The sequence below is a fragment of the Ranitomeya imitator genome, chromosome 6, assembly GCF_032444005.1.
Source record: "Ranitomeya imitator isolate aRanImi1 chromosome 6, aRanImi1.pri, whole genome shotgun sequence".
In the NCBI taxonomy this organism is placed as follows: domain Eukaryota; kingdom Metazoa; phylum Chordata; class Amphibia; order Anura; family Dendrobatidae; genus Ranitomeya; species Ranitomeya imitator.
In genome coordinates, this window is record NC_091287.1 from 36,613,604 (window position 1) to 36,637,464 (window position 23,861).

The 23,861-nt window shown below is 47.3% G+C and overlaps 2 protein-coding genes across 3 annotated transcripts; both read right to left on the reverse strand.

The window, feature by feature from the left end:
- Positions 1–807: 807 nt before the first annotated feature.
- On the reverse strand, positions 808–22,626 carry LOC138641799 (ribonuclease P protein subunit p38-like). Of its 2 annotated transcripts, none has more exons than XM_069729453.1 (2): positions 22,559–22,626; positions 808–1,823 (listed from the first exon to the last, which is right to left on the reverse strand). In XM_069729453.1, exons 1-2 carry the CDS (start codon positions 22,588–22,590, stop codon positions 932–934), a joined length of 924 nt encoding a protein of 307 aa, XP_069585554.1. In that variant the 5' UTR covers positions 22,591–22,626; the 3' UTR covers positions 808–931. The 2 variants fall into 2 exon arrangements, with proteins under 2 accessions (XP_069585554.1, XP_069585555.1); XM_069729454.1 differs by lacking the exon at positions 22,559–22,626 and adding an exon at positions 20,542–20,710.
- Positions 14,192–14,894, reverse strand: LOC138642253 (ribonuclease P protein subunit p38-like). The gene is made up of 2 exons (XM_069730311.1): positions 14,367–14,894; positions 14,192–14,320 (listed from the first exon to the last, which is right to left on the reverse strand). The coding sequence occupies exons 1-2, from the start codon at positions 14,892–14,894 to the stop codon at positions 14,192–14,194; spliced, it is 657 nt and encodes a 218-aa protein (XP_069586412.1).
- Positions 22,627–23,861: the final 1,235 nt, after the last annotated feature.

Here is a 23,861-nt window from a genome sequence, read left to right on the forward strand (position 1 = left end):
ACAGTAGATAACACAGGATCCACCATTCACAATAGGTGATGTCACAGCTCACCTCCTCCTCCTGTATAATGACTGATAACACCTCTATATACAGTAGATACAGGATCCACCATACACAATAGGTGATGTCACAGCTCACCTCCTCCTCCTGTGCAATGACTGATAACACCTCTATATACAGTAGATAACACAGGATCCACCATACACAATAGGTGATGTCACAGCTCACCTCCTCCTCCTGTGCAATGACTGATAACACCTCTATATACAGTAGATAACACAGGATCCACCATACACAATAGGTGATGTCACAGCTCACCTCCTCCTCTGCGATGACGGATAACACCTCTATATACAGTAGATAACACAGGATCCACCATACACAATATCTACTGTACATAGAGGTGTATAACACAGGATCCACCATCCACAATAGGTGATGTCACAGCTCACCTCCTCCTCCTGTATAATGACGGATAACACCTCTACATACAGTAGATAACACAGGATCCACCATACACAATAGGTGATATCACAGCTCACCTCCCACAGTTCTCTGTGCAGTGGAGCAACCAGGATCAGTGGGTGTCTCAGAGGCAGGACACAATTGATCATATTGTAGCGATATGCCATCAAGATAAGATATCCAAGTTTTAATACAGCCCTTTGAAAAGGATTTCTGGGGATGCTGTGTTCCAATATGAAGGCCGTCAATAATTGAGGGCAGAACAAATTTCTTGTTCTGCTTGGGTTTTGCTATTAATTAATACAGTTGGTTATGAGGGAAGAAGAGGTAACACCTTGGAAAACATCTGTAGCAGTTTTATTATACACCCTGACACACGGAAACAACAGTTTTTGTTCCAATCCCTGAAAATTCATAAAAAAAACAAAAAACTGCAGTTGCAGGTTAAAAAAAAAACCAAACATCTTATTTTTTCTCCGTTTTTTTCATGGATCCAGGAAGAGTTTTTGTCATTTTTTTCACAAGCGATTTCTTTACTTTAACTTTACGCTTCTTTTTTGGGTTTGGGACGATCTTCTTAACTTTTAGCTCCTGCAGCTTCACATCTGGCGGACGCTCAGAGGGGGAGAATTTCCGTTTTCTGGAGGGAGTAGGAATAACGATTTTCTCCTCTTCAGATTCAGAGTTTTCCACTGAAACACAGACATCTTCAATTTGCCCAAGTCCGGTCGGTAGCCAAGGAACATGTAGAGGGGGAACTCGTGCCTTTATCGCTAACACTTGCTCTCGAAACACATCAGAGCTTTTTCGGAAGCCCAGTGCCAGCACAGACTTCAGGCCGAGAGCTGGAGCCACGTTCTCGCTGAGTCGCGGCAGCTGACACGCAGGGGCCTCCCGGCTGTAGCTGAGCTCTATGATGTGCCTTGTGATCATCTCCGGCTTTGCAGACTTACACACCATCACCATGTCCAGGTCATTCTTCTCCAGGGCCCGGGTGACCTCATTAATCCCTATGGCCAGCTGTTTCCTGAGATCTGCATAAGTCCAACCTGTCTTCTGTGCCTCCTTCTCCTCCGGGATCTCTGTGTCGGCGACTTTCTCTTTGTTTCCATCAGAAAGTTTTCCTTTTTTACCCTTTTTGCCCTTTGATAATCTTGTATGGTTCTCTATCTTTTTTAGTCCAAGTTCCTCAAACTTTTTCAGTAAAGTCTGGAGGATGAACTGCATGTCATCTCCAACCACCGGGGTCCAGATCTTCTCATATGGGCTGTTTAGAGACGTCTTCGACACAATTGGCTTTGATTTCCGTATGGGCCCTTTGGGGGTCTTGGCTGCCATGTTGTTGCTATTTTTTGCCCTAGAAAAAAAAAGAAATATATATTTTGATTAGTAGAGGAATATGTAATTCAACTCAACTCAACTCCATAAGTAGGAAGCTGACATTTTTCTGCAACACCTGAGGTTATGAGTAGCTCCAATCCCGGTTGTTTGTCCTTTAGATGCTATGGCCAAAAGCAAACAAGGCATCTAAGCAGTTAAAAAAAGGAAGAAGCTCCATAGGAGCCAATGGTACAAAGGGGTATCTGGTCTTCCTTGGCAACTAAGGGCCTGAGTTCAATGATCCTGTTTCCAGGTGTACCATCTTCTGAAAAAGGGAAGAGTCTCTAACTTGGGTGAGGATCACAACGTAATGCTCAGACTGGCCGGCGGCTGTCCTGACCCGAGCCTGACCGCGTCATGTATTTCTATACAGCTTGCACGCTCAATTCATTAGAGCTGCCGGCCAGTCCGTGCACTGCGGTCTCATCTCACTTTAATTTATTTGGTCGTATGACTGAACCTCCCACCAAAAAAATGTCTTGGGACTTGTTTTATTTGAAGACCTAGTTGTTCTGGATGACACCATTCATTTTACCATATAATTTAAAAGGGGTTGTCCAGATATATTAGGAAATTCTACAGTCACTCTACAGTGGCATATAAAGTTTGTGCACCCCTGGTGAAGATTACGGTTATTGCCAACAGTTAAGCAAGTTGAAGATGAAATGACCTCTAAAATGTCTAAAGTTAAAGATCACACATTTCATTTGTATTTTAGGCAAAAAATTTAAAAAAAAAAATGTAAACAAAAATTACAAAACGGAAAGTGGGCCAATGCAAACGTTTGGGCACTCTTGGAGATTTGTGTGCTCAGATAACTTTTAAGGTCTGAAACCTTATTCAATGTTCACCATTATGGTTAGGAAAGGCCAGGTGATGAAAATTTCCCAGCTTTTATAAAAACCCAGCCTCCTCTAACCTTTTGCTAAAACAGCAGTCATGGGTTCTTCTAAGCAGCTGCCTAGCCTATGAAAATGAAAATGGTGGAGGCCCACAAAGCAGGAGAAAGCTATAAGAAGAGAGCAAAGCGTTTTTAAGTTGCTCTTTCCTCAGTTCAAAATGTAATTAAGAAATGGCAGCTTACAGAAACAGTGGAGGTCAAGATAAGGTCTGGAAAACCAAGTCAAATTTCAGTGAGCGCTGCTCGTAGGATTGCTAAAGAGGTAAATTAGAACCCTCGCTTGACTGCAAAAGACCTTCAGAAAGATTTAGAAGATTCTGGAGTTGTGGTACATTGTTCTACTGTTCAGAGACACCTGCACAAATATGGCCTTCATGTAAGAGTCATCAGAAGAAAACTTCTCCCGTGTCCTCACTATCAAATTCAGAGTCAGAAGTTCGCAAAAGATCATCTAAACAAGCCTGATGCATTTTGGAAACAAGTCCTGTGGACCAATGAAGTAGAGCTCTTTGGTCACAATGATCAAAGGTATGTGTGGAGGAAAAAAAATAAACCATCTTGCCAACCATTAAACACGGAGGTAGTTCAATCATGCTTTGGGGTTGTGTTTCAGCCAATGGCACGGGGAACATTTCAGGGGTAAAGGGAAGAATGAATTCAATTACATTTGAACAAATTGATGCAAACATAACACTATCTGTAAAAAAGTTGATGTTGAAAAGAGGAAGGATTCTAGAAATGGATAATGATCATAAACACACGTCAAAATCCACAATAGACAACCTCAAAAGGTGCAACCTGAAGGTTTTACAATGGCCCTTACAGTCCCCTGATCTGATCATCATAGAAATCTGTGGCTAGACCTCAAAATAGCAAAGGATGCAAGATGACCCAGGAATCTCACAGAACTGGTATGATTTTCAAAGGAAAAATGGATGAAAAACCCTCAAAAATAGGGATTTTTGTGTACTCACCGTAAAATCCTTTTCTCCGAGCCATTCATTGGGGGACACAGACCATGGGTGTATGCTGCTGCCACCAGGAGGCTGACACTAAGTAATACAAAGAAAAAGTTAGCTCCTCCCCTGCAGTATACACCCTCCTGCTGGCTCCCAGCTAACCAATTCGGTGCAAAAGCAGTAGATCAATAACGACATATAAGCGTAAAGCATGTCACATTATATATAAGAGTATAACATATCAAAAGATAAAAACAAAGCATAAGCTAATAACCGGGTGGGAGCTGTGTCCCCCAATGAATGGCTCGGAGAAAAGGATTTTACGGTGAGTACACAAAAATCCCTATTTCTCCTTCGCCTCATTGGGGGAGACAGACCATGGGACGTCCCAAAGCAGTCCCTGGGTGGGGACAACATCACTTCAGGCCGTGTAGCCGCTAATTACAAGTGCGCCACCGCGGCCTGCAAAGTCCACCTGCCCAGACTCACATCTGTGGAAGTGAGTGAATTATAGTGCTTCAAGAATGCATGCGGCCTGGAGGAATTCGCAAGCCTGCGGTCGTGCTTGCCGACGTCTGGCGCCTAGAGCCCTCAGACAGGGAGATAGGCTGGCATCTAGCGCGAAAGGACTCCTGGATGGAGAAAAGAATCCACCAGGCTAACGTGGCCGAAGAAAAACGGCTAAACCCTTCCTGCGACCGTCAGGAAGTCTACTTACCATCGAAAAACCCGAGTAAAATGTCCAACCTTTGGAAGGACGTCGTCCTCGATACGTACCCACTCGGAGCACTCGCTTCTTCCAGATTATGGAGAACCCATTCCGCTTTGTGGACTAGAGCCGAAGGAGATGAGAGGACGATGCCCCTGCAACAGTGGAGATATAATACCCCTTGGCAACGAGGGAAGGGGATGGCTAGAGGGCAACCTTGCCTTGAAGGTAATAAGGAAAAAAGATAAAGAACACAGCGTCGAGATCTGAAGACTCATCAGGAGGACAAGAATGCAGAGAAAGAATGGGAGAGACCCTCCCTGATAGAAAAGTCTATCCGGATCAGAAAAGGAGTCCACTGTAAGATGCCCAGGACCATTAAGGTCCCACGGATTTAACGGTACGCAGTAGGGAAGAACTACAGGTTGAGGCCTGCAAGAAAGACCATATTTCCAGCTTGAGACAATAAGCTGGAAAAATACTAGTACCGCAAGCGAGAAAAAAAACCTGACATGGTCAGTGCGGGTCTCCCGGGATCACTGGGGCCCTACCCGCTTCCGAAAAGGTTTCAGACGTAGTGGAAGAGGGGTTATGGAAATTGGTACCATGGAAGAATAGATCATGCACTGCAATGGTCTTGGATCGCGAGGCCAAACCATGAACTGGAGTACATTGGCGTTCAGCTTGGACGCCATCCGAACTACCTCTGGAGTACTCCAGTGAAGGCAGGTCCGATGGAAGATTTCCGAGTGAAGTTCCCACTCACTTGAGGAAAAACCCGGACGGCTGAATATGTCTGCCGTCCAGTGTTCTACTCCAGGGAATGTACTGTTGAGATCACCGAAGATAGAACTCGGCCCATCAGAGAGTGCGAGGTACCTTAGCCATGGCGCTTGACTGAGGGTACTTGCTAGATGGCTAACTTGGGGCACAGCCGAGACATTATCCAACTGAAGACCCGCCAGAAGGCAGAGGGCCTGCTGAAGGAATAGCCGTACCGTTCGGATCTACAGAGAGATGATCGGGAGAAGAAAACTGGCAATGGTATCTCCCAATAGCCCTTGGGCCAGGAGAAGGCTCTGGAAGAGAAAGGAGCTCAGAGACTACCCTTTGAGAGCCTGATTGACTTGCAGAAAACGAGCGCAGCGAAGGAAACTGCTTCCGTAGACGTCCTTTCCCTCAGAACCCTCCTAGCGAATTGAAAGAACCGAGGGAATGAGAGATCGAGTGCGCAAGCTCCCTGTAGAAGGGCCACGACCTAGACCCGAGAGAGAATAACCATCCTTCTTGGGCAGGATCATCCTCAAAGAGGATCTGCTGGGCTGAGAATGAGGGAAAAAAACTTGTCTAAGTTTAGCTGCTAGCCCAATAGAGAGGTAATTGCAAGTGATATGGACGACTCAGCGTAGTCCTAGGAGAGCGGCTACAAAGTCGACCAAATAGGGCAGGACGACCATGCTTCTAAGGTGCCAGAAGAACATGACAACCGTCATGACCCTTGCGACCACTCTGGTGTGGTAGCCAGGCAGAAGGGCCAGGTCGTGAAAATACTGTTCGCGAATGGAAAGGCGAAGAGATTATAGTGGAGAGGAGAAATAGGTATGTGAGGGTAAGAATCCCGAATGACGATGGATGCCAGAAAACAACCACGTTTCTCTGTTGAAGTAGTGGCTGAGCGGAGGAACTCCATCCGAAAAAAGAAAGGGCCCTGTCAAAGGTTGTTAGAAGTTTGGGGTCCAGGAATGGAGATACTTTTCATTCCCTCCATTTTGGAACCAAGATCCCTTAGATCTAGACTGTCCTGGCCAATGCTTCCACTGCTGGTTGAGCCTGAAGAAGAGATACGATCCCTTGCTAGTCTCCCGCTCAGAAGATTTGATTGGCCAGCTATACTGTGGAACGAAGTAGATAAGGTCTGGGACCCGGAGACTTTCATTCTCTCCCTTTGGTCAAGCAACCCATGTGGCGGCTAAGGAAGGGTAGAGCGCTGAACCCGAAACCACAAGATGGAACGAACTAGATTTTCTATCCGACCGTCTGTGGAATCTTAATTGATGATACACCGGCTAGGATACTGGTAGGAATACCGCAAGAAATTCTGCCCGGCAAGTCTGCCAAGTGACAGAATGCGGGACTGTAACCAGCAGGTCTCTGCCATCGTCGTGCAGAGAAGAAAATAAGGAAAAAACCTCGATCCACCATCTTCTTAACAGGGAAGTGGAGAGGAATCGTCCACTTTCTTGCATCTGATACAAAGGGGGGAAAACCTCCTTGTTGGGACGCCACAAATGTGGACGCCACATCCCCAGAATTGAGGTTTCTGAGTGGACAGGGCAGGTTGTGGCGATAGACCTGGATGCAGAAGAAGATACATGGAGGCGACACTCCGTGTGCTCGTCTGTTGAAGGTGTGGGGGGAAATCGGAGCCCTTTAAGGGACCCGTCGCCCATAAAATTCCGACCAGGTATGGTATCCTACTTAGAGGTCTTCCAGTGCATCACCGTCAAATGTTGATGGAGATTTTCTAGAACCTGTACGTTTTTCTAGAATACTTGCGGCCCCTGCTAGCCGACGGCTCCCATTGTAGGAGAGGGAGCATGTGAGTGCTCCAGAGCTCAGTTAGGGTGACCAGCTTAGGATAGATGATGTGCCCTTAAGACCAGTAAATACTGGTCATGCGCCTTTAAGGCTAGGGGTTACTGGCCATGAGCCTTTAAGACCAGGGAATACTGGTCTTGTGCCTTTTGTAAGATGACATACTGTTCATGTGCCTTTAAAAGCAGGGCATGCTGAAATCCAGGAGATAATGGTCATGTGCCCTTAAAACCAGGGTATGCTGGTCATTTGCGTTTAAGACCAGGGCGTACTGGTCCTGAGCCTTTAAGTCCAGGGCATAATGGTCACGTGCCTTAAAGACCAGGGCATACTGGTCGTGTGCCTTTAAAAGCCAGGGCATACTGGACATGAGCCTTTAAGACCAGGGCATACTGGTCATGTGCCTTGAAAACCAGGACGTACTAGTCATGTGCCTTTAAGACCAGGGCATACTGGTTATTGCGTTTAAGACCAGGGGATACTGGTCACGTGCCTTTAAGACCAGGGCATACTGGTCATGGCCTTGAAAAACCAGGACGTACTAGTCATGTGCCTTTAAGACCAGGGCATACTGGTTATAGCGTTTAAGACCAGGGGATACTGGTCACGTGCCTTTAAGACCAGGGCATACTGGTCATGTGCCTTTAAGACCAGGAAATACTGGTCACGTGCCTTTAAGACAAGGGCATACTGGTCATGTGCCTTTAAGACCAGGGTATATTGGACACGTGTCTTTAAGACCAGGGGATACTGGTCACGAGTCTATAAGACCAGGGCATGCTGGTCACGTGCCTTTAAGACCAGGAATACTGGTCATGAAAGGAATGTTGGAACAAGTGCCTTAAAGACCAGCAAAGCTGGTAATGTGCCTTTAAGAACAAGAATGCTGGTCATGCTCCTTTAAGACCAGGGATGCTGGTCATGTGCCTTTAAGACGAGGGCATACTTGCCATGTGCCTTTAAGACCAGTGCCTACTGGCCTGATTAAGTACTAAGGAAAAGGAGACCGGCTTCTGGCAGAGCAGAGAATGCTGGGGATGTGACCCGAGTTTGCATCTCGGCTTTGGGAAAATGGCCGCCGCGATCTCTAATGCGCACGCGCGGCATCCCGCGGCCATTTTCCTGAAGCCCCGTGCAGCAGAGCACTCGATCTGCGCACGCGCGGCCCCAGGAAGATGGCCGCCCCCACCGACGAAAGGGATGACAGCGCAGATCGCGCGCTGTGTCTTCACCACTACGCCACTACGCCACCAACGTAAAGCTGAGGAAGAACCAGCGATGTCACCACGCCCTCCCGACCTGACCAGCCTGATTGACAGGCGAAAACGGCGACTTTGGTAAGTTATTTCTCAGCATACATGGGGAATCGGGGTACACTACATACACTATAGGAACACACAGCGCAGGCCCTATTTAACAGTATTTATAGCTCAATCTCAAAAAACGGGGTGACAGGTTCCCTTTAAGTATATAAAAAACAGGGAAAGCTAGTCCCTTAATGCTGCCGGGATGCGTGCCGGGGGGGGAGATATTGGGGCGATTCACCTTACTCAGGTTCTGAGTCCCCCGTCTGGAATAGCGCTGACTTCAGCGCTGAAAAACCGCCGGCCGCAGCCCCCTCCAGAAGAAATAGTGACCGCAATGGAGGAGGAAGAAGATGGCCGCCGAGATCTCGTCTGGAACGAGAAGCGCCTGAATAGGGGGGCGGAGCCGCTAGAAGGGAGCAAGCAGTGGGCGGGGCTTCCCGGGATGCGGCCTAAACAGGGCCGAAGCCGGGGACTAAATTTATGGCTTCGGCCGGCGCGCACCCGCAGACTGAGGGGAAAAGTGCCGCGAAGCTCTATGGGGACCCAGTCGCTATGGAGCCCTCCTCTGACCGCCGGAAAACCCAAATCTCACGGAGCACTTACCCCAATATGGAGGGGGTGGCAGATGCTGCAGGTAGGAGCTGTGCCCGGGTAGATAGGACGGTGCAGGGTTGGGGAGCCTCCATCCACCATCCCTGCAGAAGAGGGGTGGAGAGGAACCGTCTGCCTCCTTCCATCATCCGCTTTTTCAGTGGTGATGCAGTGGGGGCTGCTCGGACGCCACGTTGGAAGGTGCCTCTGTACAGCCGAGGGTAAAACCTGGTGGACAGGGCTGAATGTCCGGCTATAGGCCTGGCTGCAGAAGAGGATACTGAAGGTGAAACTCCAGTGCTCGTCTGATAAGGGAGGGGGGAGATCGGTGCCCTTGAAGGGGCCCGTCGCCCCTAAAATCAGCTCAGGCAGTGGCTTCCCACGTCGCAGGAGAGGATACGGAGAGGTAAAACTCCCGTGCTCGCCTGTTGATGGTTCGAGGAGATCGGAACATGAAAGAATCCGTCGCCCCATTCGACCGTAGTAAAAAGTAAAAAACGGTAAAAAAAAGTTCTTTGGGTCTGAATAGCAGACCCGTCCGTGTGCCTCCTACGGACACTAAGCAAGAACTGGTTAGCTGGGAGCCAGCAGGAGGGTGTATACTGCAGGGGAGGAGCTAACTTTTTCTTTGTATTACTTAGTGTCAGCCTCCTGGTGGCAGCAGCATACACCCATGGTCTGTGTCCCCCAATGAGGCGAAGGAGAAATTATTTATTATTATTATTATTTCATCTTCAACTCGCTTAACTGTTCACAATAACAGTAATTTTGACCAGGGGTGCCCAGACTTTTACATGCCACTGTATGTGACTGCAGACTTGTGAAACTTCACATCGTGCACCATGCGCGCTGTGAGGATTCTCCAGTGTTGCCACAGTCAGACTAGATGTGCACGGCCTCGCTCATTTCACTTGTATGGCAGGAAGTATGGCTGTCGCATACTTGTGGTCACATCCGCGGTCTCGCAGCTGGCACTGGAGGGTCCTCACAGCACGCGCTGCAAATGCTGTGAGGTTTCACAGGTCTGCAGTCACATACAAGGACTGCAGACTTTCATGAAAAACCTGGACTACCCCTTTAATGAAAAACGTCAAAAAGAATTCTAGTGAAAAAGGCAGAAATGTATAGTATTTTGGGTTTTGTTTTTATGACATTCTTTGTGCATTATGAAATCTATAGGGAAAATGCAACAAAAAAAAAAAAAGTTGACATTTATGGGCTGCATCGCCGGTCAGTTTACACAGGGCCTCCAATATTAAAATTCACAGGGGGACATTATGCATTTCTACTGTAGCCAGAGAACGTGTCCACCTGTGGTCTTCAATGTGTCTCTTTAAGGCCTAGTTCAGAGGTTTGTTTCTACACGTGTCCTACCCAAGAAAAACCGGGATGTTATAAGTACATGAAAAGCAGACGTATCAGTCTATAGAGCTGTTCACTTGTCCATGGGTTTTTTGGGGGTCTGTGTGTATGCAAAAAAAATAAAAATCTGTAGACATGTCTGTCTTTTGTTATCTATAATGAAAAGAACCTAGCACTCAACTTGATGCTTTTAGTGCATAATTTATTGTAGTAGTACCCAAACGTTTCGGTCCTTCATAACGGACCTTCATCAGTAAACGTACTAGTAAGTGGAAAATGAGACCATTAGCAGAGGAGAGTGAAGCCGCTGACAGACCAGCGGTGGACACCGCGTCTGTCAGCGGCTTCACTCTCCTCTGCTAATTTAGTATTACCATACCTATCCGGCCTTACTCTAAAGACGCTGCTCTTTTAGTGCCCCATGACCCTATGGTCTCATTTTCCACTTACTAGTACGTTTACTGATGAAGGTCCGTTATGAAGGACCGAAACGTTTGGGTACTACTACAATAAATTATGCACTAAAAGCATCAAGTTGAGTGCTAGGTTCTTTTCATTATACTGTCTTAAGGTGTGGGAACCTAACCTTAGCACCATTTCACCAGTAGTGCATACGGTTATTCTGTTTGTCTTTTGTTATCTAACTTACGGCTCAAACTTGCCCACCGAAATCAATGCGGCCATGAAAACGGACAGCACGTGGTCGCCATCCTTGTATCGTCTGAGTGCTGCCTCTTATTTTTCAGTGGGTATATAGCACCTACATAGTATATAGCACAGGCCGCGTAGTATATAGCAAATATTATGTGGCCTGTGCTCTATACTATGTGGCTGCTATATACATACATACATACATATTGTAGAATACCCAATACGTTAATACAGGCCACGCAGTATATATCAGTGGCCACGCAGTATATAACACAGCCCAAACAGTATATACCACAGGCCATGCGCTATATAGCAGCCACGCAGTATATAACACAGCCCACGCAGTATATAACACAGCCCACACAGTATATAACACAGCCCACGCAGTATATAATACAGCCCACGCAGTATATAACACAGCCCACGTACTATATAACACAACCTACGCAGTATATAACACAGCCCACTCAGTATATAACACAGCCCACGTACTATATAACACAGCCCATGCAGTATATAGTAGCCACGCAGTATATAACACAGGCGACGTAGTATATAACACAGCCCACTTAGTATATAGCAGCCACGCAGTATATAACACAGCCCAAGCCCACGTACTATATAACACAGCCCACGCACTATATAGCAGCCAAGCAGTATATAACACAGGTGACGTAGTATATAACACTGCCCATGTAGTATATATTACTGCCCACGTAGTATATAGCAGCCACGCGGTGTATAACACAGCCCACGCAGTATATCACACAGCCCACGCAGTATATCACACAGCCCACGCAGTATATCACACAGCCCACGCAGTATATCACACAGCCCACGCAGTATATCACACAGCCCACGCAGTATATCACACAGCCCACGCAGTATATAACACTGCCCATGTAGTATATAGCAGCCATGCAGTGTATAACACAGCCCACGCAGTATATAACACAGGGCACGTAGTATATAGCACAGCCCATAGAGTATATAATATATAGCAGCCACGCGGTATATAACACGGCCCACGCAGTATAAAACACAGGGCACGTAGTATATAGCACAGCCCACGCAGTATATCACACCGTGCCGAGAAGCGCGGCTGCCGCCATCTTCCGTTCCCAGGATGCATTACGAAATTACCCAGATGACTTAGCGGTCTCGCGAGACCGCTAAGTCTTCGGGGTAATTACGCAATGCATCTCTGGGAACGGCAGATGGCGGCCGGCGCAAGCGCATCGTCGGACTACGGAAGGTGAGAATAGCAGGTTTGTTTTTTTATTATTTTTAACATTACATCAGTTTACTATTGATGCTGCATAGGCAGCCTCAATAGTAAAAAGTCCCGCGGCAATGTCGCTGATTGGTCGCGACCAATCAGGGAAGCAGGATTTAAATCCCGCGGCAATGACACTGATTGGTCGCGACCAATCAGCGAAGCAGGATTTAAATCCCACGCCAATGTCGCCAATTGGTCACGTGCGCCGGCTGGGCGCTACCAATCAGCGAAGCAGGATTTAAATCCCGCGCCAATGTCGCTGATTGGTCGCGCACACCGGCTGGGCGCTACCAATCAGCGAAGCGGGATTTAAATCCCGCGCCAATGTTGCTGACTGGTCGCACACGGCAGCTGGGCGCTACTAATCAGCGAAACGGGATTTAAATCCACTGGCAATGTCGCTGATTGGTCGCGCGGTGTATTGCGGTCTTGCGAGATGATGACGTAGTGGTCTCGCGAGACCGCCACGTCATCATCTCGTGAGACTGCAATGCATGGACCGGTCACCGGAGCGTCGCGAGGAGCGGTAAAGGCCGGTTCTGGATGCGGGGGCCGACGGTGAGTATATAACGATTTTTTATTTTTTTTAATTATTTTTAACATTAGATCTTTTTACTATTGAGGCTGCATAGGCAGCCTCAATAGTAAAAAGTTGGTCACACAAGGTTAATAGCAGCGTTAAGGGAGTGCGTTACCCGCGGCATAATGTGGTCCGTTAGCGCTGCCATTAACCCTGTGTGAGCGCTGACTGGAGGGGAGTATGGAGCGGGCACTGACTGCAGGGAGTAAGGAGCGGCCATTTTTCCACCGGACTGTGCCCGTCGCTGATTGGTCTTGGCTGTTTTGCCGCGACCAATCAGCGACTTGGATTCCATGACAGACAGAGGCCGCGACCAATGAATATCCGTGACAGACAGAAGGACAGACAGACGGAAGTGACCCTTAGACAATTATATAGATTTTTTTTGCAAAAATGAAATGCCACAAAAAAGGGATGAAAATCAGATCCAGCAAACTGATGAAAATGGTCCATGTGAATGATGTCAAAGTCAAGATTTAGAGGTCAATATAGGCAAAAAATGGCCAGTCGCATATCTGAAATGCGGACGTGTAGTCATTGCATACCCTACAAGGGTCTGTAATCTGGACCAGAATAGTGCATGCTGCCATTTTTTATTTCTATCTGGACCATTGGTCTTGGGTGCTGCCCGTGTGTGGTGCATCGCGCATGTAGCATCGAGCGCTCCGGTGTATGGGAAAGACGACAGATGGCGGGCAGACAAATTACCATCTAATGTGTATGGGGGGGGGGGTCTTAAGTTGTTTGCGGTACATGATTCAGCATCTTCTTTCTAAAAGAACACCATGGTCCAATTAGGTGATGTTGGGGGTCAGTGTCCCAAACTACGTATTGTCTATACCGCTACTGGTACATGCGTGAACCTTTCTGCACGTGGCAGTGGAGGGACGCTTGGCCGTCCTATGTCTGTTTAACGCAGTCCCAGGACTAAGTTTCTTGCACCGTCCATGTCTGCACAGAGAATCTTCTGCCCAAAGGAAGGCTGACGACATAAGGTGTGGAGATGCCAGCGACCAGGATCAGTGGGCTTCCCAGAGGCAGGACACAACTGATCATATTGTAGCGATATGCCATCAAGATAGGAATACCCAAGTTTTAATACAGACCTTTGAAAAGGATATCTGGGGATTCCGTGTTCCAATATGAAGGCCGTCAGTAATGGAGGAACTAATTTCTTTTTCCTCTTGGGTTTTCGTATTAATCAATATAGAGGGAAGAAAAGGTAACGCCTTGGAAAATTACTCAACATCTGTAGCAGTTTTATTATACATCCCGACACAAGGAAACACAACAGTTTTTGTTCCAATCCCTGGAAATCCAGCTTTAAAAAAATAAAATAAAAAAACACAACAACTGTAGTCGCAGGTTTAGAAATATAATAAAGAAACATCTTATTTTTTTCTCCGTGTTTTTATGGATCCAGGAAGAGTGTTTTATATTTTTTCATCAGCGATTTCTTTACTTTAAATTTCTGCTTTTTGGGGCGGTTTGGGACGATCTTCTTAACTTTTAGTTCCTGCAGCTTCACATCTGGCGGACGCTGGGGGGGGGGAGAAGGTTTCTTTTCTGGAGGGGGTCAGAATAACGCTTTCCTCCTCTTCCGACCCATCATCTTCCACTGTAACATAGACATCTTCATTTTGCCCACATTCGGTCGGTAGACAAGGGACATGTAGAGGGGGGATTCGTGCCATTATTGCTAACACTTGCTCTCTAAACACATCAGAGCTTTTTCGGAAGCCCAGTGCCAGCACATGCCTAATCCCGAGAGCTGGAGCCACGTTCTCGCTGAGCCGCGGCAGCTGACACGCAGGGACCTCCCGGCTGTAGCTGAGCTCTATGATGTGCCTGGTGATCATCTCCGGCTCTGCAGACTTACACACCATCACCATGTCCAGGTCGTTCTTCTCCAAGGCCTTGGTGACCTCATGAGTCCCTATGGCCAGATGTTTCTTGAGATCCGCAAAGGTCCAACCTGTTTTCTGAGCCTCCTCCTTGGTCTTCAGGTTGTCGATTTTCTTATTGATTTCATCCGAACGTTTTGCTTTATTACCCTTTTTGGATTTTGCTTGGCCCTTCATCTTTTTCATTCCAAGTTCCTCAAACTTTTTCATTAAAGTCTGCAGGATGGGGCGTGGCCTAGCGAGCGATGTGAGCGGACGTGCGACGGATCTCTCTCCCCGCACCGCTCCTAAATCCCCACCCTTGAAGGCGCCGCCGAGCGCCGAAAACCGGGCGAAGTTGCTCCGCAGGACCCCTGGGCACGGAGGAGAGTGCCGGAGGCAGCGAAAGGAGAAGAGCGGTAATGCCGCGCAAAAGACAGTCAGCGCCCGCGGCTGGCGCGAAAATCCAAGATGGCGCCGTGGCAGAGGAGGAGGCGGCCAGAGCCAGCACCGCATACCGCCGGAGGCTTGAGGTAATCGCCAGGCTGGAGCGGTTTGCTCGGACAGAGGAGGGGGGTGCCCTGCTGCTGGGCCCTGAGGGGCCAGATGAGGAGGAAGTCCCGCAGAGACAGGAGAGAGGAGGGGATGACACCCTCAGTGTGGTGGAGGAGCGGCTTTCTCCAGGGAAGAGGCAGGAGATGCAAGAGACAACTAACATGTCACCCACCGCCAGTCCAGTGCAGGCTAAGGACTCTGAGGGTGCGCAGCAATCAAACGTGGGGGAACCTACACTGCAGGACATTTTCTCAGTCGTTATACACTGCAAATCTGCCCTGGCTGCGCTGAACCTAAGGGTAGACGATTTAACAGTTGAAATGAAGTCCCTTAATTCTGCTATGCGTAAAGTGGAGAAAAGAGTGGAGGTGGTGGAGGAGCGCGTGGGCAGTGTGGAAGATCAGACAAATGAACTGTTGAAAAGAGAAAAGAGATACATTCAGCGCACTGCAGAACTGGAATTTAAAACAGATGACCTGGAAAATCGTTCCCGTAGGAACAATCTAAGAATAATTGGGGTGCCGGAGAAGGTGGAGGGGAATAATCCTACGGAATACATTGAGGCATGGCTCAAAAACTCGGTGGGAGGAGCAGACCTTACCAACCACTTTTCCGTGGAAAGGGCCCATAGAGTCCCCACCCGGCCCCTGCCGCCTGGATCCCCCCCTCGAGCTCTGCTGGCAAAAATTTTGGACTATCGGGACCGGGAAACCCTACTAAGGAAGGCCAGGATCAGTGACGGACTGAGCATAGACGGAAATCGGATCTCCATTTATCCGGACTACTCGGCATCGGTGCAGAAACTGAGAATGAGGTTCGGCGAGGTCAAGAGGCGGCTCCGAGACCTGGACCTAAAATATTCGATGTTATACCCGGCTAAGCTCAGGGTGGTGGCGCTGGACCGTGTTCATTTTTTCCAGAACCCGGAGGAGGCTATGCACTGGCTAGATACCAATACTAAGAAAATTGGCGTGGATCGGAGCCGATGAGACTGACGCTGAGACTTCGTCACTCATTTGTTTATACCCCCTGATGGTGATTTTTGAACTTGTCTTACAGAATGCACCCAAAAGTTTGAAATAATGTGCTCGGCGGCGCAAAGAATATTTCATGTTGATAGCGGTGGGAGGGGGAGAGATGGACTGCAAGTGGCTCAGTTCTAGGTTGTATCAAGAGCTCTCAGTTCTCATACAGAGAAAGAAAGTTTGTACTAGTTGAATTCTATTGAGTTTTAGATGGGGAAGTTGGGAAAGGGGGATGGGAGGGGGTGGGGGGGTGTCGGGGGAGACCTGAAGGAGACTGCTCTAACTCATTGTTTTTTCTCTAGAAAATGGGAGGGGACGTTAATATTATAAGCTGGAATGTTAGGGGGTTAGCGGACGCCACTAAGCGCACGGCAATATTTCAGTATCTTCTGAAACAGAGGCCCTCGGTGATCTGCCTGCAAGAAACCCACCTAGTGGAGGAAAAAGTTGATATATTACAGAAACGGTGGGTGCGCAAGGCGTATCATTCGACGTTCTCTAGTTACGCGAGGGGAGTGTCAGTCTTAATTCACACTAATACCCCATTTGAGGAAGTGGAGGTTAAAATTGATACGGATGGTCAATACGTTTTGCTAGTGTGTAAAATCTTTGACTGTTTAATGTGCATAGTATCATTGTATATACCTCCGCCATACTCTGGAAGGAAGATCCAGGACATATTGGAGGCTATAAGAGGTTGGGATGGGATCCCCCTTCTGGTGGTGGGTGATGTAAACAATATAGCAAATGACCACTGGGACAAGAGTAACCACGCATCACAGCGCAGGGACGGTAATGACACTCCCTTTGGTAACTATCTCAGAGAAATTGGTTGGATTGATTTATGGAGGGTCCGCAATGCCAATACATATTCCTATTCCTGTTACTCGACTACATACGGCTCGATGTCAAGAATTGATGTTGCCTTGGGTAACGATAGGATGAACGAACTGTTAAACGGGGTGGAATATAATCCCAGGATTTTATCAGACCATAGCCCAGTTCGGGTCTCTCTAAAGTTGTCAGGTCAGGTTGGTTTGAGGAGGGCGGGTTGGAAAATTCACCCAGTCTGGCTACAAATTTTGGACATGGCAAAGGTGGGAGTAGAGATAGAGGAATTTTTCAAAATTAATGAAGGGAGCGCGGAATGCCATGTAGTGTGGGACACCATGAAAGCTTATTTAAGGGGAATTTTGTTTAGGGATATCTCAAGACATAAGACAAGGACCAAAGAGCGGGATCAGGGCGTTCTAGAGGAGTTGAAAGCAGCAGAGGCGGCATTGGGGGAACATCGTACCGGGGAATCTCAGAGTCGTATGAGGGCAGCTCAGCGGGAGGTCGATCAGTTATTTTTGAAAAAGGCGGAGAGGTTGAGGGCCTTCCAGAGAGAAACTTTCTACTCGGAGGGGGAGAAAGTGGGGCACTTGCTCTCGGTAGTGGCATCCGCGCAAAGAGACTCTTCACATGTTTACTCTATTAAGACGGAGGAGGGAACGTTGGTTACTCAGGGGGAGCAGATCCTGGAAGTGTTCAGGAAATTTTATGGAAAATTATATACGTCCAGTGTGGAGAAGGGATCCGAGGATATGGAGAGGTACTTGGAAGAAATTGATATGCCCCGGTTGAGTAGAGAGGAGTGTGAATTATTGGAGGAACCGATTGGGGAGGAGGAATTGGGGGTGGCTTTGGCAGGTGTTGCGGGGGGTAAGGCCCCGGGAGCGGACGGCATTCCAGCTGAGGTTTATAAGACCTTGAAAGAAACTCTGTTGGCCAGGCTGGTGGGGGTGTACAATAGCTCGCTGGAAAGAGGGGAGTTGCCTTTGTCGATGAGAGAGGCTATAGTGGTGGTTATCCCTAAGGCTGATAAAGATCCACTGATGCCAGAATCCTATAGACCAATTTCACTATTGACTGCCGATATTAAGATTTTGGCAAAAGCCTTGGCAAATAGGTTGAGTAGGGTGATAGACAAATTGGTGCACCCTGACCAGTCAGGCTTCATGCCTAACAAGTCAACGGCAATCAACCTGAGAAGGTTGTTCTTAAATTTACAAATCCCTTCAGATAATGCTGGCAAACGGGTTGTGGCATCTTTGGACGCCCACAAAGCCTTTGACTGTGTGGAGTGGAGTTATCTGTGGACAGTGTTGGAACGTTTGGGGTTTGGACCTAGGTTCATCTCATGGGTGCGGCTGCTGTATTCTTCCCCGGTGGCAAAGGTAAGGGTGAATGGCGTCCTCTCTGAGACTTTCTCTTTGTCTAGGGGGACTAGACAGGGCTGTCCTTTGTCCCCACTGCTTTTTGCCCTGGCGGTGGAACCCCTTGCTGCAAAAATTAGAGGCTCCCGGGAGGTGAGGGGATTTATGTACGGGGATTCGGAAGAGAAGGTAGCGTTATACGCAGATATTTTGCTCTTCTTGGAGGATTCGGGGGAGTCCCTGACAGGGGCGGAGGCCATTATTGAAGAATTTGGGAGCTACTCTGGCCTGAGAATCAATTGGGAAAAGTCCAATATGATGTTAGTGGATGGGGATTATGAGAATAGTGCTATGAGGGAATCTCATGCAAAGTTGAGGTTGGTGGATAAATTTAAATATTTGGGGATTCAGATTGCGTTGCCTCTGACGAGTTTTGAGGAACTAAATTTGGCGCCACTATTGCGGAAGATACGTATTAAGGTTCAGGCGTGGAAAAAGTTACACCTATCGGTCATTGGTAGAATAAATCTAATAAAGATGATTGTGATGCCGCAACTTCTCTACGTGCTGCACAACTCCCCTATATGGATATCGCAGAATAGATTTCGGAGGATTAGATCTCAATTTGGCGAGCTGATTTGGGGAGGGAAAAGTCCTAGATTTAAACAGGAAATCCTACAAAGACCAAAGACGGAGGGGGGAGTGGCACTGCCCAACCCATGGTTATATTTTTTGGCTTCACAATGTCAGCATTTTAGGGGATGGGGTGTGGAATCGGGTTGGGAGCGGACACCCTGCAGTCTGAGGAAACTGATTGGGTCAAGGGTACTAGTTGAGGGTTTGGAGGGTGGGCATTTCCGAGAGAAGGGGACTAAATTTTGCACTGTTAGGCTCATCCATAAGGTTTGGGACAAAGTTAAAGGAATTAGGGGTGTGAGGACACTTACTAGGTTTTCGCCCATATGGAATAATTGTCTCTTGCAGGAGTTTAGACAGATGGAGGGATTCCATGTTTGGAAGGGAGCGGGAATCTCTCGGATAAGCCAAGTTTTGCACCAAGGTAGAATTAAGAATTTTGAAACACTACAGGAGGAATTTCAGCTGCCAAGCTCTGAATTGTACCAATACAACCGCATCTCTCATGCATATCGGGCACAATGTAAGAAGGGGCCTATGGAGATCCAGGTGGATCTAATGCTAGATTTTATCCTCATAGGGGAAGGCACGAAGGGGGTGATCTCAGGAATATATGAATTTCTTCTATTTTCCTTTTTAGAGGGGCACCCTATCAGAGCTAGAGCAAAGTGGGAGGCAGACCTGGGGGTGATTGACGGCGATCAGTGGGACTCAATATTGGAATACGTGCACAGGATCTCGATGAGTGAGCCTGGGAGGCTGTCACAGCTGTTGGTCATTCATAGGGCTTATAGAACTCCGGACATGTTGTATAAAGCTGGTCTAAGACCTAACTCCGAATGCCCTAGGTGCTCGCAGTCCGAGGCGGGTATCCTCCATATGATGTGGCAGTGCCCCAGGTTATCCTCGTTTTGGATCGTGGTGCTAAATAAAGTGGGACTAACATACAAATGTTCGATACCACGGGATCCTTTGGTATGCATATTGGGTTACGTAGAGGAGATTGTAACTGATAACTCGTACAAAATAGTCATTGCAAGATTGCTGTTTATTGCTCGAAAGTTGATCGCTAAGTTTTGGATAAGGGTAGAGCCACCAACGAGAAGTGATTTCATGACACAAGTGGACTATATCGTGGCATTGGAGAAGAGCATTTATTCTAAAAGAAACAAGATGGACCTCTTCAACAAGTTGTGGAATCCTTGGCTCAAGTCGGCGTGATCTGGAGATTGTTTTCTAGTTTTTTGGGTACTCTGCCCCCGTGGGAGCAGTATTGACATGACACCTTCCTGTTCTTGGTTAAGGATAGACGTTTGGGAGGATCGGAGTGGTTCTTCTTGGGTCTCCGGGGATGGGGGGGAGGGGAGGGGAGGGAAGCTGGTTTGGGATTAAAAAGTTTATTGAAAATGCAGAACATATGTATGTACTGTTTACAGCAATGTAATCTACTTATATTTTTCTTACTGTTTAATAAAAATATTAGATTAAAAAAAAAGTCTGCAGGATGAACTGTATGTCATCTGCAACCACCGGGGTCCAGATCTTCTCGCTAGGGCGTGTATTAGACACAATTGGGTTGGATTTTTGCATGGGCCCTTCGGGGGTCTTGGATGCCATGTTGCTGCTGTTTTTTTTCTCCTATAAAAAAAATACATATATATATATTTTTTTTTTTTCCCCATCAATAGAGACATATGTAATAAATTTCCTGACTTTTACGACATCTGGAAACTCTAAACTCCAGCAATAGCAAGGTGACATTTTCCAGCGACACCCGAGGTCAGCGCCAGCTCCAATCCCTGTCGTTTGTCCTTTAGATGCTATGGCCAAAAGCAAATATGGCATCTAAGCAGTTAAAGAAGCTCCATAGGTGCCTGAGCAATGTTATCAAGGGGTGTCTGGTTTTCCTTGGCAACTGAGGACCTGAGTTCTACCATTTTCGGACAACCTCCACCGCGAGAAGGGATCGTTTACAGCTTCCGTACCATCTTCTGAATAAGGGAAGAGTCACAAACTTGGACGAGGATCGCAACCAAATGCTCGGACTGGCCGACGGCTCTCCTGACATGAGAGTGTGTTATGCCGGCGTCCCTGCATGGGTCCTCTCTCTTCCCTAGGCAGGGACACCACCTCAATCGCCTAGCTGTGTCCTCTGCTCCAGCGCCCCAGGAACCTGATCGCTGTGCAGATCTGACTGCGTGCTTAGGATGCGAGCAATCCCCGATTCTTAAAGGGTTTGTGCACGCACTCCTGATCTGTTCCCCTATCCAAAAGCTGGGAAACGAGAAGTATTTAAGGCACATTCCCCTGTAGGGAGGTGCCTGAGCCATATTAGTGTTTAGTTAGTCTTCAAGTTGTTAAAGGGAACCTGTCACCTGAATTTGGTGGGACAGGTTTGCGGTCATATGGGCGGGGTTTTTGGGTGTTTCATTCACCCTTTCCTTAACCTTTCATACTGTGTCCTCTGAAGTACAAGCCTGCGCAAGGCAATCTTGCCATGCGCAGTATGCGTTGCCCAACTGTGGGCAAAGCCGAAAAACATTAGTGCGCATGCGCCAGCGCACTATGTCCCGTAACACAGCGAAATACTTCCGGGACATATTGCGCCGGCGCATGCGCACTAAGGCTTTTCAGCTTTACCCGCAGTTGGGCAAAGCATACTGCGCGTGCGCAAGGCAAGATTGCCTTGCGCAGGCGTGTACTGCGGAGGACACAGCATGAACTTCAACCCAATACCGGTGTAACGTTCCAGTACCCACACTGTCTGGACCAGCTTCAGCACCCAGTCCTGCTCTGGACTCCGAATCTGCATTGTGGACTCCGAAGCCGCAGTCTGAACCAGCTTTAGCATCCGTTCCCCCCCGGGGCTCAGACTCTGTGTCTGTTGTGACCGCGGCCCTGACCCTTTTATAGAATATCTAGGGGCCTCCTGAGTGAATCTCAATGTGTAAAAACAGATGTACCAAAAAATGTAAGAAAAAAAATACAAACTCAAGAACTGTCAGGTTTTTCCATATTTTGCCCCCAAAAATGTTATGAACAGAAATCAAAACATCATATGCACCCCAAAATGGTACCATGAAAAAAATCAGCTTGTCTCACACCAGAAAAAAACGAGTCTTCAAGAAAGACAGAAAATGGCAGCAGAAATTGTATGATTTTTTTGCAAAATAAATACCGTAAAAGCAAAACCCAAAATATAAACATAATGCATCATTTCCAATAAATTATTTCTGTCACTTGGTGATTATAGATACAAATATTTACTGCTGTCTTTCCCTTCTGGCTCTAAACTGGCAGTTGAAAAAGTATGGTATATGTGTGGAAACCATCAGCAAGGAGGAACAGAGGAGTGACTATTCTCCAGTACCAAATGCTGAGAGCGTGCTGGGTATTGTAGTGCACATAACGTAGGTTACATTGCTTATTTCTCGTACAGCGCTATGTTCACGTTATTCTGACAAACACCATAATAACTCACCGGCCGCTCTCGGTCCCATGCACCGATCGCATGGACCGCACGCTACTGATACTAAAAGCAGCCAATCAGAACGCGCGGTCTACGCTGCGTTCCAAGTTTTCAATACATTTTGGAACGCAAAACAGGAAGTTATATCTGATTGGTCGGTTCTAGTCCGACACCGAGGCTGTAGATCCGGGGATTGTGGGAGATGTAGTTTTAGCATGAAAATCCAGCACAGGTCTTATCTGCGCTGTCTCAAACAACCTGACTGTTCTGTTACTTACAATATACTATATATATATATATACTATATATAGATTGAGATATATCAGTTTAATTATATTTTATGGCAATTACTACAGAATTACCATCCACCTCTTGTGTCTCCCCTTTTCCTCATAGTCTGTAAGCTTGCGAGCAGGGCCCTCATTCCTCCTGGTATCTGTTTTGAACTGTATTTCTGTTATGCTGTAATGTCTATTGTCTGTACAAGTCCCCTCTATAATTTGTAAAGCGCTGCGGAATATGTTGGCGCTATATAAATAAAATGTATTATTATTAGTTTATTATTATAATTATGTCCTTTGTAGGGCGCTTTGTGATTTAGTTTATATTTTCTTTCTGCTCTCTGCATCATCCGCTATAGTACCGCCATCGGAAATATTTCATACTGTTCTCCATCTTTTATCTATACAATTATTAGATGATTGCTATAACAACAATCCATACTGAATTCATATAGCGATGCTTTCTGATACATTCATGCACGAATAGTGACACTTCCCTGAGATTTTATGTGGATATAGAAGTCTCCGCCATAGATTTCTTATATCTCTTTTACTATGATAACTAAAAGTTAAGTTATATTAGTGGTTTGGAAATAGGTAGATTTTTGGGGCATATAGGAATAAAATTACTGACGTTTTCCACATCCGGGCCATAGGGCATGAATGTTTGTATAACTCTATAGCGCCACCTCTGGATGGCGTCGACCCCAGAGTCAGATGTCTGCTTAGGCTACTTTCACACTAGCGTCGGTACGGGGCCTTCGCGCTGCGTCGGCCGGACATACCGACGCATACTGTGCAAGCGCCGCACAACTGGGGCAGCGGATGCATTTTTCCAGCGCATCCGCTGCCCCATTGTGAGTTGCGGGGAGGTGGGGGCGGAGTTCCGGCCGCGCATGCGCAGTCGGAAATGGCGGTCACAACGCAGCAAAAAAGTTACATGCAACGTTTTTTGCTGCCGACGGTCCGCCACAACATTCGACGACGGTTGCGACGTGTGGCAAAGCGTCGCAATGCGTTGCTAATGATAGTCA

Coding starts and splice junctions, on each gene's coding strand:
- LOC138642253 (XM_069730311.1), bottom strand. CDS start 14,894: ATGAAAAAGTTTGAGGAACTTGGAATGAAAAAGATGAAGGGCCAAGCA. Junction 14,321..14,366: donor GGTCGGAAGAGGAGGAAAGC/GTTATTCTGACC, acceptor CCCCCCCCCCAG/CGTCCGCCAGATGTGAAGCT.
- LOC138641799 (XM_069729453.1), bottom strand. CDS start 22,590: ATGCGATCGGTGCATGGGACCGAGAGCGGCCG. Junction 1,824..22,558: donor CATGGGACCGAGAGCGGCCG/GTGAGTTATTAT, acceptor TTTTTTTTCTAG/GGCAAAAAATAGCAACAACA.